The sequence below is a fragment of the Capsicum annuum genome, chromosome 5, assembly GCF_002878395.1.
Source record: "Capsicum annuum cultivar UCD-10X-F1 chromosome 5, UCD10Xv1.1, whole genome shotgun sequence".
In the NCBI taxonomy this organism is placed as follows: domain Eukaryota; kingdom Viridiplantae; phylum Streptophyta; class Magnoliopsida; order Solanales; family Solanaceae; genus Capsicum; species Capsicum annuum.
Window position 1 is genome coordinate 219,122,429 of NC_061115.1, and position 15,453 is coordinate 219,137,881.

The 15,453-nt window shown below is 37.8% G+C and overlaps 2 protein-coding genes across 7 annotated transcripts; one reads left to right on the forward strand and one right to left on the reverse strand.

Moving 5' to 3' along the window:
- Positions 1–1,139: 1,139 nt before the first annotated feature.
- Positions 1,140–7,047, forward strand: LOC107871350 (multiple organellar RNA editing factor 2, chloroplastic). Of its 2 annotated transcripts, XM_047412828.1 has the most exons (5): positions 1,370–1,816; positions 4,492–4,589; positions 4,684–4,749; positions 6,348–6,508; positions 6,764–7,047. In XM_047412828.1, the coding sequence occupies exons 1-4, from the start codon at positions 1,422–1,424 to the stop codon at positions 6,476–6,478; spliced, it is 690 nt and encodes a 229-aa protein (XP_047268784.1). In that variant the 5' UTR covers positions 1,370–1,421; the 3' UTR covers positions 6,479–6,508; positions 6,764–7,047. The 2 variants fall into 2 exon arrangements, with proteins under 2 accessions (XP_016573748.1, XP_047268784.1); XM_016718262.2 differs by lacking the exon at positions 6,764–7,047 and having other exon boundaries at positions 1,140–1,816; positions 6,348–6,749.
- A 576-nt stretch (positions 7,048–7,623) lies between these two features.
- On the reverse strand, positions 7,624–14,890 carry LOC107871349 (ankyrin repeat domain-containing protein 13C). Of its 5 annotated transcripts, none has more exons than XM_047412824.1 (4): positions 14,622–14,890; positions 14,232–14,286; positions 10,841–12,746; positions 7,624–8,536 (listed from the first exon to the last, which is right to left on the reverse strand). In XM_047412824.1, the coding sequence occupies exons 3-4, from the start codon at positions 12,422–12,424 to the stop codon at positions 8,153–8,155; spliced, it is 1,968 nt and encodes a 655-aa protein (XP_047268780.1). In that variant the 5' UTR covers positions 12,425–12,746; positions 14,232–14,286; positions 14,622–14,890; the 3' UTR covers positions 7,624–8,152. The 5 variants fall into 5 exon arrangements, with proteins under 5 accessions (XP_047268780.1, XP_016573745.1, XP_016573746.1 ...); XM_016718259.2 differs by lacking the exon at positions 14,232–14,286 and having other exon boundaries at positions 7,624–7,967; positions 8,109–8,536; positions 14,622–14,886; XM_016718260.2 differs by lacking the exons at positions 14,232–14,286; positions 14,622–14,890 and adding an exon at positions 14,360–14,486 and having other exon boundaries at positions 7,624–7,967; positions 8,109–8,536.
- Between the last annotated feature and the right edge of the window lie 563 nt (positions 14,891–15,453).

The following is a 15,453-nucleotide window of genomic DNA, read 5'->3' on the forward strand; positions in this document are numbered from 1 at the left end:
GTATGTATGTACATTTAGATATCTCAACTTGGTTTCAATTGCTAACTGTAAACTCTAACTCGGACATGATATATAAATGTGCCTCTTAACTTGGGCCTCTTTGGACATTTATGCTCTTCAACTTTGGCTGTGTACGAGTAGACATTTAAATCTGTATAAAGTTGAATGTGTAGACATACACATCCTGCATGGCATAATACAAATCCATGTGAGTGTATTTCACGTGTATTGTCACGTTGGATGTCATGTCGGATTCGTATTTCTCTTTATTAGTAAAATTGCTTATTTACTATAAGGATATCTCATGAGGTGGATATCACATGGGATTATTTTATCCCTTCCTCCATACGAGATAGTAATTTCATCATTTTGATACAAATAGTGAAATAAAATGTTCTGTGATTGAGTAATTCCTTCTACCAAATATGAGATAAAGTTCACCAAAAATGAGATAAAGTTAATCCCGAACTTTATCTCAGAATTATTTTTCTTGTCCATTCCACCAAAAGAGTTATGCCATCCATCTTGCTTCTTATTTAATTACGCTTTGGTCTACTTGTCTTTATCTTGAGTCAGGGGTCTATCGGAAACAACCTCTCTACTTCTTTGAGGTAGCAGTATGGATTGCGTACACTCTACCCTCCCCAGATCCCACTTGGTGGGAATACACTGGGTTTGTTGTTGTTGTTGATTCTACCAAAAGATCACTAGGACTCTCGCTATGTACGAGATCTGGAGAAGAATTGAACCATAAGGATCTATTATACACAACGTCAACTTCCATTAAAGTGATGGTTCTACAGCTTGAACTCGTGCACTCTTAATTACACAACAACAACTTTATCAGTTACTCCAAGATCCGACCAATATATGAAATAAAAAAAGGGGTGTGATATGGGAGTCATCACTAGACTAGTCCACTGCCCCCACCCCCAGCCCCCACCATAAGTAGCCCAGTGCACTAAAGCTAGGACTGAATCATAAGGATCTATTAGATGCAATCTCAACTTATATTTCTGCGAAACGCTTTCTACAGCCTGAACTCGTGATCTCCTAATCACGTGATAACAACTTCACTCGTAACTCCAAAATCCCGATCAATATATAAAGCAACCAAAAAAAAAAAAGAGTAATATGGGAGTAATCACTAGACTAGTCCACTACCACCCAACCCCAACCCCAACCCCATTTTAAGCCACCCAATGCACTAAAGCTCTTGCTACGTACAAGTATTATTTTTATGACTTGATCTCATAACCTCCTAATCACGTAACAATAACTTTACCAAGATGGTACTATGTATCAAGAAGAAAAAAAAAGAGTAATCACTAGTACCCCCAGCCCCCAACCCTTATATAACCCCCATAAACCCTCAAACCCTCCCAACAATCACCAACCAAAAAAAAAAAAGCTTCATTACAATGGCCTCCAAAATCACCAGATCTCTCTACACTTCTCGCTTTCTCTCTTCTTCCCTTCGCTTCCTCTCCTCCACCTCCTCCTCCTCATCACCGTCCATTTCTCACACTCCTATCTCCACCGTCCGATCTTCATTTCTCTTCTCCCACTCTCTTTACCCTAATTTCCCAAAACCGTTCAGTTTTAACCCGGTCCGGTTCCGTATGAACCGGTCCGGTGGTAACTCCCCGTACACTCCAGGAACCGGTGACCGTGCTCCGACTGAAATGGCGCCGTTGTTTCCCGGTTGCGATTATGAGCATTGGCTTATTGTTATGGATAAACCCGGCGGCGAAGGAGCTAGTAAACAGCAAATGATTGATTGTTATGTTCAAACACTAGCTAAAGTTGTCGGGAGGTAATGGGATTATACTCTTATCACACTTTGTTTTTATTGTTGTTACGTATCATTTCATGATGTATCGTGTTGTATTATATTGTACTGTATATAGATTGTATCATTTCCATATTGTATTGTATTAGATTGTACAGTATATGGATTGTATCATTTTGGTGAAGGTGCTCATAAACAGCAATTGGTTGATTGTTATGTTAAAACCCTAGCTAAAGTTGTCGGGAGATAATGATTAAGTATACTCTTATCACACTTTATTTGTGTTAAATATTGTTAGAATTATTGTATTATATTGTGCTGTATATAGATTGTCTCATTTTCATATTGTATTGTATTGTGTTGTATTATATGTGGGTTTTATCATTTCCGTATAATATTGTATTATATTGAAGGGGAGCTTTGGAGTAACTGGTAAAATTGTTGTCATATGACCTTTAGGTCACGGGTTCAAGCCTTGGAAATAGTCTCTTGCAAAAATGCAAAGCAAGGTAAGGCTGTGTACATTAAACCCTTGTGGTGGGGCCCTTCCCCAGAACCCACGCACAGCGGGGAGCTTTAGTGCACCAGGCTGCCCTTTTATTGTATTATATTGTACCATATATAGATTGTAGCGTTTCCTGATTGCTACATTCAAACCCTAGCTAAAGTGGTTGGAGGTAATGAAAAATATACTCTTCTACAGTCAGTTTGTATTGTTATTACATAGTGTTCTGTAATGTATTGTCCTTCCGTTCATTTTTTACTTGTCACATTTGGATTTGTCTCGTTCATTAAGAAACAATGATTAACTTGACTATTTTACCATGCCACCGTATTTATTGATGTTTACTATCTGGTATTGAATAAGTTTAGTTAAAGAGGAACATGATAACTCATGCTAATCATGTTCAAATGATTGATTGTTATATTCAAACCCTTGCTAAAGTCCTTGGGAGTTGATGAAAATGCACTCTTTTAGGGTGTGTTCGAGCTGAGGGTCTATTGGAAACAACCTCTCTTCCTCAACTATGATTAAATACTTTTATCCACTTTGTATTGTTGTTACTTATTGTTTTGTAATGTATTTTAGGGGTTGTTTGGTAGATTGTACAAGAATAATGTAGAATATGGTGTATTAGTAATACTTGCATTAGTAATGCAGATATTAGTATTAATTATGTCGAAGTCATTGGGAGGTAATGAAAATTATACTCTTTTAGTGTGTGTTCGAGCTAAGGGTCTATGAGAAAGAGCCTCTCTACCTTAGATCTGTGGTAGAGGTAAGGTCCGTGTGTGCTCTACCCTCTCCCCTGATCTCACTTTGTGGGAATACACTAGGGTGGTTGTTGTTATTGTTGTAGTAAGGTTTGTTCGGTATGAAGGAAAATCTTTCCATGAGGTAGAGGTAAGGCGTGCGTATGCTCTACCCTCTCCAGACCCCACTTTGTGGGAATCCATTGTGTACTTTGTTATTGTGCGTATGCTAATCAATTTTTCTTCTGGATTAGCTATAAAAGTAGCTGATAAGTTTCAAGAGCTGAAAATCACTTTTATTTTAGGTGCTCAAGTTTATCTTATTATGATAGAAGTGCTGAAACTGATTACAAGCAGTTGGTTTGTTTGGTAAAACAGTGTGCTAATAAACACTTTTTTGGTTAAAATAATTGAAATGTCCTCGAAATTATTTACAAAAAAATACAAATTTTCAAATATTTTTCACATAGGGGACAAATGATGGAGATAGACTAGAGACATAACTAAAACTTATGTTTTAGGAAGAGTATTTCAGATATTACAAAAGATGTTAAGGATGACATCGTAAAAAGTTGGGTCTAAGCAAAAGTGTTTATAAGCTATAATTTAAGTTATGGGTGACCAGCTGATGACTTTTCCTTATTTTTTACTTACAAGCATTTTTGGTGCTTATGAGATGCGTAAATAAGCCAGAAGTGCTTATAACTTACCAACACCTTTTTGTGCTACTTGAAAGTATATAACCTTATATGTACATATCCATGATGGAGGGCCGATTTGGGAAGCTATCAAATTACATTTGGGGGATCCTGGTTAAAAAAATAAGATCATGTACAATGTGTGAAGATGCGGATGTATTAGAAGATGAAATACTCTATTAGGGATATACAGTAGTTTGGTCTTTCTTTGCATAGTTGTTTACTAAGTAAATATGGAAGCTCCCCAATTTTATTGTTTAGCCTTTTATTTATGAGTTCTGTTGCAAGAAAGGAGATGAACTCCTATATCCTTGAAATACAGAAATGGAAATACAAGCACTAATATTGGAATTCATCTCCTTCTAGCATAGTCTAATAGAATATTTCCTCTATTGTATTTGCATCCATCCCATAGTACGTGCTCTTTTTTTAACCAGGGCCTCAAATGTAATCTGACAGCTTCCCAAATGTATCCTCAATTGTGGTCATGATCATTACCATAATTTTTTGTCGAAAACTTGGTTAACTTTCAGATAGTGACTATGGGGGGAGTATAAGATGTGTCTAGCTAGACTCATTTGTGCTATTCTGTTCATGGACCTATTCAAGTGTTGAAATGAAAAGGCCCATGTGAAGCAAGATGTATTGGGGTTCCATGTAACCTACCCTGGCCTGACTAGTTTAGGATTAATGCGTAATAGTAGTAGCAGCTGTTTTACCTATTCATGATCTCTTTTGCATGTGTAGCGAAGAGGAAGCAATAAAGAAGATTTACAATGTCTCATGTGAGAGGTACTTTGGTTTTGGGTGTGAAGTTGACGAGGAGACTTCTAATAAAATGGAAGGTCTGTTGAAAATGCTTTACTATCATTTCTTTTTCTTTTTGCAATAGCCATCAGTCCATATTAAAGGAATGACTTGGAATATTTGCTGCAATAGGTTTGCCAGGTGTTCTGTTTGTGCTGCCCGATTCCTATGTCGATCCTGAATACAAGGATTATGGAGGTAAACATTCTTCTAGAACTTGTTTGCTCTTTGTTTGGAAGCAGAGCCATGCTCTGTAAGGTATTAGGAGTATGACCTAATAACTAGAATTAAAAGAATGCATAAAAAAAGTCTGCTCTTGCTAAAAGTTCTTTTAAATTGTTGCCTTTATATCATACATGTGTAATTGTCTCCAAAAAACAATCCAACCATTAATTTGAATTTTAAGCTCTCTATGGTTTCTCACGAAATGAACATCGAGAGGCAACAAAACTTTTAGTGAATAGATAAAGAATGTGGTTGGGAAGTCAGTGTCTGTGGTTTCTTTTACATAATGGAGGTAGCCTAGCAAGGGAAAAGAAGACCTTGGAGGGTATTGATTATGTAGAAAGACTAGAAGAACAAACCTTTTATTGGTTAGGCTGTACGAGTTAATTGAAGATATAGTCCGAATAATTGGTAGTGCAGAGAAATATTCAAAGATGTTTTACTAAATTAAAATATAAAGAGGTCATATTTTGAAGATTTAAATACTTAGATGCTACACTTGTTTTCTGTAGAAAGTTGTCACTTTTGGTGATAGCAAAAAGCAGGAGTAGGTCAAGTGAACTAGGAGAGGATAAATTATCACTGGTAAGGGGTTGTTCATTGAGCATAAGGTTTCTAATTGTCTGCAGCAGAAAGTGCACTTTCATGCAAGGTTTTCTAAATATGTGTTTTCACAATGCTGACGCATATCATACTCATCCGCTTTGTAGAACATGCCTTTAGAAGGATGGATTTATAGGGTGGCTAGGAGGAACCCTCCCACCCCCGCGCCCCAACACACACACCACACCCCAATTTCACTAGGGATATTGAGTATTGCGAAGATACCTTCTATCTTTTGCCCATATACAACTTCCCCCTAATTAGCTTGCCATGAACAGTATCAAATTTGCTCCAAACCGGTACAAGTCATGTGTGTTACCATGGTGCTTGTTTCTCGTGGACTTCTCAGAAGAGGTTGTTTGTTTCCTACTAATGAACTGATAGTATATGATACCATGGTGCGTGTTACCAGAGGTTGTTAGTAATTTTATGGAGGCCTCCCTGTAATTGCTACTTTTAAGCGCTACGTGTTTCGTACTTTGATGAATTCATATGTAATAACATAATGAGTTTTATCAAGAATTTCTATGCGAAAAGAATGCAACACTATGCGAAAAGAATGCTGTGTTGCATTGAGGCGAAGTTGTTATCATTTTAAGTTCAAGCTCTGTTTGTGTGTTGTTATATAGTTTCTTCAATATCTTGTCTTCTAATTGTGAGAAATACAGAAGCCGTCTTACTGGAAAAGAGCAAATCTTCCCCCACCCTCCCCCAAAATAAAAGAAAGAACAAAAAAAAAACACTAACCCAAACCACTTTGGGTCATCGAAGAAGCTGTTGTGTCTGTGACATGGCCCCGATTTTGTCTTGTTACACACACTATTCCTGTGCCGCTCATGCTAGGGTGTAGATTCATGTTGGGAAAAGCTAGTTTTAGTTTTACCTTCTATTAGTTCTTACTCCCAACACCTTTGCTAATGGATGTGTATGATTTTGCCTTGACAATGATCTTATATTTGTCTTTGCAGCTGAACTTTTTGTCAATGGGCAGATAGTTCAAAGATCACCTGAACGACAGAGGAGAGTAGAGCCTGTCCCTCAGCGTAACGACAGAATAAGACCCAATAGATTCAACAGGCGCAGAGATAACATGCGATGAATTATATCAACATAAGGAAAGACTCAGTGGGTGAGACTCGTATTGCACTGTTGTGTGGAAGTTCATGTGTTAGAAACTTTGATACTTTTGTTTCCTAGTCGGAACATGTCTTTAGTCAAACTCTATGTGCTTGCATTTGCTCCTTTTCGCCTTTCAAACCGGCATTGCTTAATCTTCTTGGTTATGAAGACTTTTATCTTAGAATTTCCCAGATGTATATACTACTATGATATAATCTTGAAAATCGTGTACGATTGTGTCTTTGCTGATATGCCTTTTTGTCAGTGAAACCTTTTCGCCGAAGGCTCTGCATTTTGTGATGACGTCGTGGTTCAAGCCCATTGTTCTTTGAGCCAAGGATCTACGGGAAAAAAACATCTCTACCCCTCATGGTTCATATGGCATACTGTGTGGAGTTTGCCAAATTAAAATGGTGAGGGTGTTCTTTGTGTATCAACTATTTCAATGCAAAAAACAGTGTTTTAGTTGATTATTTAAGCAATTGTTGAGTCAAGTTCGAAAGATTATTGGTAGGGGAGTTTTGGAGTAATGGTAAAGTTTTCTTTTCACGTGATCTATTGCTATAGGTTTGAGGCGTAGAAGCAGTCACTAATTTACAGAAGTTGTGTTAACTAAACGCACACAATTTATGTTTAGCGTCACTACTTCTAAACCTTATGTGAAACGCGCATGGATATGGTTAGAAATATATGGTCCATATATCCATGCGCGTTTTTCACATAAGTTGGAAGCCGTGAGTTCCGAGGACAAGCATATATAATAAATACTTATTTGACTGAAATCTTTCTAAATAGGGATAAAGTCTACATACATTCTATCCTTACCCGCCTCCGACTTCACTTGTAAAAACTACACTGGGTATGTTGTATATTTGTGTTTTGACTGATATCCACTAGCCCAATTTCTATTTTCTTTCGAAGTCTGACAACATCCATACCAAATAAACTCCGGAAATTGGGGTCTGAAGAGGGTAGAGCGTACGCACACCTTACCTCTCTACCTCTTGGAGGTAGAGCGGTTGTTTTCAAAAGACCCTCGACTCACGAGAAGCAAATCATAGTATCAAAGTTCATTGTACTACAAATTACAAAAAGTTCAACATCTCAATGATAGAAACAAAGCACTTCAAGAATCAAAATTACTATAAAAGAAAAAAGAGAACTCACAAGCACACTAAGCTGTTTTAAAATGTAAAGCTCTTTACAAATTTGATCTGTTTTAACTAGCCAAACACAAACTAATCTCCTCTTTCAAAGTCTAAAAGAGAGAAAAATCTTTAAAATGATAGCACTTGTATGTTTACGCTCACGGTACTACTTCGCCATCAGTCAGCCAAGAGTATTTAACCTTGCAACGTGGTCCTTGCTGATTCACAAGGGATTCCACATGCACCATGCTACTCGCAACAGACCATAAGCTCTCGAAGAAGTCTCCAACTCGGATTTGCCGATGTACTAAGCTGGAAACACTAAAAAGCAAATGATGTTTTGTAAACCTTCATATTAATTTAAGGTATGGCAGAAGATGCATATTTTCTGATATAATAAAGCCCCAGAAAAGCCTCGACTTGCTTGGCCCTCCGACGAGAATTAGGGACACTGAGCTTTACCTCTTCTTTCGATGGTATGTAGGAGAGAAGAAATTTCGTCGTCGTTATTCTTCAACATCCTCATTAGTCTGCTGCCCATTCTCTTGATTTCTAGTGGCACCATGCTTTTTATGCTTCTTATTCCTTGCTTTCTTGGCTTTCATTCGGCGTTTTTTCTCATTTGCATCAACCCAAGAATAATCTGAAGGTATACGGAAAGGGTCAATCTCATCCTGGAACCTGTGGCTTTTACTGTCGCTGGATAGCTCATCGCGGTTACCCTTCATCCATGAAATCCATGATGTAGCGCCATCGGATTCTTTAGACTTTGCATCTTGGAAATTTGTAGGACTTGATAGAGGGGTTGAAAACTCGTCCACTGGTTCGAGCTCTTCAAACTTTGTAAATGTAACAAGAACTCGAATTGTTGGAACGATAGGGATAGCTACCTGAAGTGCAGTAAACTCTTGTAAGTTACTTGGAATACTTCATTATACAGCAACATAAGAATGTAGTATAAAAAGGGCAGCCCGGTGCACTAAAGCTACCACTATGCGTGGTGTCCAGGGAAGGGCCCCACCACAAGAGTGTATTGTATGCAGCCTTACCTTGCATTTCTGCCGTGACCTCCTGGTCACATGACTAGTATGAATACGTTAATTGGAGTGAGGGAATAGTTTCCCATCACCAACTATAATACACGCAATAACTACGAAAGTTGAGATTCACCGATAGGGCAAAAGTGGCAGTCCGTTGCACTAAAGCTCGCGCTATGCGTGGGTCCTTGTAGATCTAACAAATATTGGTTAGGTTACTACATACCATATTTAACTTCTAACAACGACCATCACCTTGAAAGGTTTATCCCAAACTGCATGGGTTATACGTTTCATTGCACTAAAGTCGCTATACCTTTTTTTATCAACCATGATGTCAGGACAAGCTTGTGCACCTCGATTAATTCTACTTGATACCTGCTACCTTCCACCAACACAAGTAACAGCTAACCCCGACCTCCAAAGCTTGGGCAAATGGGAAGAATCATCTAGTATTTTGCCTCCAAGGGGATTTCAACCAGAGACCCCGTGGTTGTCAACCTACTTCATTGACCACTATATTTTGTACTAAATAGATGACTCAACTTCATCTAAGTACCACGGAAGTCACTAAACCATTCTCTGTAACAAAAAAGTCGCTCAATTTTACCTAGTTATCACATAGAGTCATTAGGACTAGCAGGAAACAAGAGACATCTTATATGACACTCGGACAAAGTTGAATATTCAACTTTTTAGCAACAAAAAAGATTGTTTAGACACTTCCCGTGATACTTGGCAAAGTTCTTTCTAAGATTCTTTTGCTACAAAAGATTACTTTAGTGCAATAACATAAAAGTTGAGTTGTGACGATATATAGACGATTAGCAAGCCAAGCCCTTAACTATTTCTAATCTCTAATATTAATCAACAACAACAACAACAACAAACCCAGTGTATTCCCACATAATGAGGTCTGGGGAGGGTAAGATGTACGCAGTCCATACCTCCACCTCTAAAGAAGTAGAAAGGCTGTTTCCGATAGACCCCCGGCTCGAGACACGGAATACTACACAAATACTATCTCTAATATTAATCAACAGATAAATATTTTGAGCATCCACTACATACAATTACAACCAAAGGAGAGGAATCTTTACTTAAATTATTCAACTAACAGTCAAAACATATTCTATTGCATCGGAAGAGAGGCTGCACTTAAGCCGAGGCTCTTTTGGAAACAGCCTCTTTAGCTCCACGAGGAAGGGATAAAGTTTGCATACACTCTACCCTCTCTCCAGACCCCACTAGCGAGATTACACTGGGTATGTTGTTTTTGTTGTAGTTGTCAGGACAAGAGTAACAGATTATCAATAGATGTCCACATGAACAGGCAATGCCTTCTTTCTTACAGGTGATAAGTAAAATAGTTCTATAAAAGTAGGGGAATGAAACACACGATATAATCATACCAAGAGTCAGAAAGAGCTGGTTTTCGATGCACGGGCATGAAAAACACTTAACATGACATATGCTCAGGTTTATGACCTCGACGAAACTCTTTGCCATTCTATACTAATTTGAACACAAAGACTTTTTGGTAGGTTTGTGAGTTGTTAGGTTAAATTTGCTGCAAGTACAGACAAGCAGCGAGCAACATATTATATTAGGTTTCAGATTTTTTTTTTTTTCAAAGAATGATAGGTTGGGGGAACTTAATAACACAATTTCCATCACATCAGGAAAACTTATCAACGTATGGAGGACGGGTCTCTCTTAGTAGTTGGTAGTCACTAAACCATAATAAATATATCCTACAGAGTACATCAAATAACTATTGACAATGACAACATGATCCGCAATTACCCTGCTAGATTCAACTGTCTCAACTTGGACATCATACACCCCAGACAGCTGAATCGTGTAAGTGATTGTCCATTCTTTTCAACTAAATGCATCATCCATCTGTTGATTCATGATGATGAATGCCACTGTATTACTTGGATATCATGTATCCCAGGCACAAGTGCATCTATGAGGTGACAGATAAAAAGGAGCCCCTCTTTCAGCACCTTTGCCATTAAGTGTAAGCAGTGTAGAGAAGGGATGGACCAGCGCAAAAACGATTAAAGAAAGCACAAGAACAATAAGAAGAAAATGGAACAAGGTTAACATAACAGATCCTAGAGAGCGAGAGAGAAAGAGAGTATCAAGTACCTTGACAGGAAATGTGCCAGGAGGTAGTTTAGTAGTTAAAAGCTCCCTTAATCTTCTGACAGCTTTAACCTTGTTGGCTAGAATGTCGAGCAATGGCAAGAGTTCTTCTGTTTTCAGTGGAAAGTCCGGCGTCAACCACAAAACAGGTCTTAATCCTTTTTTATACTCACTTTCGGTCTTAGGCTCACCGATGGTTGTTTTCTTCTTTTTCTTCTTGCTGCTCTTATCTTTGCTCTTTTTACCAACCGTTGTATCCTCCCGAGGAACTTCGGATGATGATGCGTGATTGTCATTTGGTCTCTGCTTGCTATCTTCTGGAGCCAGCTTTGAGAATTTCTTTACAAGCTTGGAGTCATCCGAATCATCACCAGTGTCTTTGGAGGCTTTTTTGCTCCAACCAAACCAACTTTTCTTCTCCTTTGTAACACCGTTGGATTCACAACTCTGAAATGAACCTCCATCAGAGTTTCCATGAACCTCAGGCTCCTCATCCTCACCAGGTCCATCTGAATTGCCCATCCGAAGTGCAGAATCTAACTGCATTCGTTCTTCAGCTGTCAATGCATCATCATATTCATCGTCACCACCATTCACTACTTTCTCATCATCGTTCACTGTAAAGAGCTCCTCATCAGTTATAGCACCAGGAACGCGCCTTGATTTTACACTAACCATAACGTGAAGCATATCATACACCTTTGCCTTCCATGTACCAACCATCTCAGATCTCTCCTGTCTCCTCCAATTTAAGTGGGGCACAAGCTCTGCCTGAGTGACATCAATTCCTGGTCTAAACATATTTGTTTGAGACATCAAAGCCACTTCACGAGTAACTTCAGTTTCTGATGGTTGCACACCAGCTCCCTCTAAGGCATTTGTAATCTCCTTCTCCTTATGAGCAAGCACAATCAAAGAACCAGGAGCCAAGGATATGTTCCCATCTTCTGATGAATACCCTTCTCCAAGAAAGAGGAAAGTTTGATCTGAACGTTGAATGCGGAACCCATCAAATCCTGCAAGTGTCATATCTGCACGAAGATTAGAACCCCGTTTCCAAATCCGATAAGTGTCTGACGGAGCAATCCGTCCAATGAATGGTATTACCGAGCTCTCAAAGTGGAAGGTTATCTCCATGTAGAAATCACGAATTCGATTAGCTGAGGCAACAATCCTAGGAAGTCTGCGGCACCACTTGGCCCAGGCAAGGGGCTGATAATGCCTCGCAATAATCATAGCAATATTCTCCTCCTTGGTACACACTGCTTCCTGGAGAGCACTCCACCCATTCTCATTCTGAAGACTCCAATCGGCACCTGCAGCCATTAAAATCTCAGCCGAGATAGGATCCCTCATCCGAACAGCAAGGTGCAAAGGGGTTTCACGGCCAGGAACATCACGCCTATCAATTACTGCAGAAACAGAATCTGCATCAAGTTCAGCAACCAGAGATTCCGCCTCAGTGTTCACTTCACCAGCCTTGGAGAGTTGAGGAAGGCCAGCAACTATTCTTTTCAAAGTGGCATAGTCTCGCTTGGCCACAGCCAAATGAGCCGGACTATGAACGTACTTGGACCAATCTTCCATTGGTTTCTCTATGACTCTACCTTCTTCCTTACCAAAATACTTGGAATAAGTTAGAATTCACCCATCTATCTCCTCAAATCATATATGACTACTCTGTCACTGACCTTCAAGCAAATTAGTTTTCTTCTTAAATCTTGTGCAGAATTGAAAACTTTAGGATTTTCCCAAGATCAAATAATTTTTTTTTTTCTTGGATTTTTGCTACAGATGTCGGCTTGAGCTCCCACGTACTTCACCAATTACAGCATTGCAAATTTCAAGCTCAATTTGCTGAAACACAAACAGCATTATGCCTTGAACTCCAGTATCACTAAGCTCAAATCTGAATCCAACAAAGAAAAAGGACCAAAACTAAATATTTCTCTCTCCAAAAGAAAAATAACGACGACAACATACCCAGTATAGTCACACAAAGTGGGGTCTGGGGAGGGTAGATTGTACGGAGACCTTACCCCTACCTCGGAGGTAGAGAAGCTATTTCCAATAGACCCTCCGGATCAAGAAAAGCAGTCCACCCCAAGAAAAATAGCATTATTACTATTTGAGACACACATCAAGATTATCATTGACCATGATTTTCTCAAACTAAAAAACAAAAGTCCAACTATAGTACACTTTTTATGTAGTTTCTAGACACAGATTCTATTTCCAAAAACTCAAGTTAGACGTGTTCACTCTCCTTCTTCGAACTTCCTCACTCTTGTTGAAAACAACAACAACATACCCAATGTAATCCCACAAGTGGAGACTGAGGAGGGAAGAATGTACCTAGACCTTAACCCTACCTCGTACAAATAGATAGGTTGTTTCTGATAGACCTTACCCCTAAATTGAAAAGAGGGACATTACACAGTCATGGATCTAACTCTACTTCAATCCATAATTCAACATAAAGATATCCAAATCAACACATATAACTTTATAAACACAAAAAAGGGCAGCCCAGTGCACTAAAGCTCCCGCTATGCGCTGGGTCCGGTGAAGGGTCCCACCACACGGGTGTATTGTACGTAGCCTACCTTGCATTTCTGCCAGAGGCTGTTTCCAAGGCTTGAACCCGTGACATCCTGGTCACATGGCAGCAACTTTACCAGTTACTCCAAGGCTCCCCTTCTAACTTTATAAACACAAATTATACACAAAACCCACAAATAAAAAGCTAAAACTTTACCTCAAAAAGGGACATTACATACTCATCGATCTAATTCTACTTTAAGAAAAGGACAACCCAGTGCACTAGAGCTCATGCTGTGCGCGGGGTCCGAGTAAGGACCCGGACACGAGGGTCTACTGTACACGGCCTTACCCTGTATTTATGCAAGAGGTTATTTCCATGGCTTGAACCCGATCTAACTCTACTTTCGTGCTTTAATTTTTGAAACACAATTCAACATAAAAATACCCAAATCAATACATATAACTATAAACACAAATTATACACAAAACCCACATATAAAAATCAAATCTTTACCTCAAAAACACCAATTTGAACAAAAGGGGTTTGAGCTAATGAATTTCCAAGATTTCTTCAAGGGTAAAAAGGGAATTACAATAAACACAAAACCCACATAGAAAAATCAAATCTTTACCTCAAAAAGACACAATTTGAGCAAAAGGGGTTTGAGCTGATGGATTTCCAAGATTTCTCGAAGGGTAAAAAAGTAATTTTTAGAGAGAGAAAGTAATACAATTTCTTCAATTTTTGCTTCAAAATCTACTCTACTTCACTATGCTTCAATTTTTGTAACATAATTCAACATAAAAATACCCAAATCAATACATATAACATATAATAATCAATCTTTACCTCAAAAACACCAATTTGAGCAAAAGGGGTTTGAGCTGATGGATTTCCAAGATTTCTTCAAGGGTAAAAAGGTAATTTCAATAAACAAAAATACACACAAAACCCACATAGAAAAATCAAATCTTTACCTCAAAAAAAACAAATTTGAGCAAAAGGGGTTTGAGCTGATGGATTTCCAAGATTTCTTAAAAGGGTAAAAAAGTATTTTGTTAGAGAGAGAAAGTAATAAAATTTCTGCAATTTATTCAATTACTGCTTCAAAATCTAACTCTACTTCACTATGCTTCAATTTTTGTAACATAATTCAACATAAAAAATACCCAAATCAATACATATAGCCTATAAACACAAATTATAGACAAAACCCACAAATAAAAATCAAATCTTTACCTCAAAAAAAAACAAATTTGAGCAAAAGGGGTTTGAGCTGATGGATTTCCAAGATTCCTTCAAGGGTAAAAAGGTAATTTTAGAGAGAGAAAGTACTTAAATTCCTGCCAATGCTTCCATTTTTTGCTTCAAATACCAAATGGGTATTACTTTCTCTCTCTAGAAATTCATATATATGTATAGATTTTCTTCTTGATTTTTCACTGATCTCAGTTTTTCTCTTTGCTATACCTCACTGGCTTTGTGCTTGTTTACTGTATAATATTGTGATTTAATTGTTTGCCCTTTGATTTTACTATAATTGCGGAATTGCCATTGATAGTGTCACTATTCAAAGTGTTAAAGCGCTTGGTTTACTTTTTGATGGACCCAGGCGTGGTCAATGGGCAATGAACCATCACTCTTGAGGGTATTTTTGGAAAAAAAAAAATTAATAGCCGTCGACTCAATCGCATAAATTAAAAATAATCGATAAATGTATAATTATATATAAATTGGCTAAAAAGTAAATATTATATTTGACTAGCTATTTTTATAAAATTTCGTAAAAAATAGTCGATAAATGTATAATTATATGTAAATTGGCTAAAAAAGTAAATATTGAATTTGACTAGCTATTTTTTAAAGTTTCGTAAAAAATAGTCGATAAATGTATAATTATATGTAAATTGGCTAAAAAAGTAAATATTGAATTTGCCTGGCTATTTTTATAAATTTTTGTATTCACTAGAGGTTGATATATTACTGATAATTTAAAAGAAAAAATTAAGAAAAGATTACATAATATTGCACCTTATCATATTTAGTTAAAATCTCGTTCGTATAAAGTAAT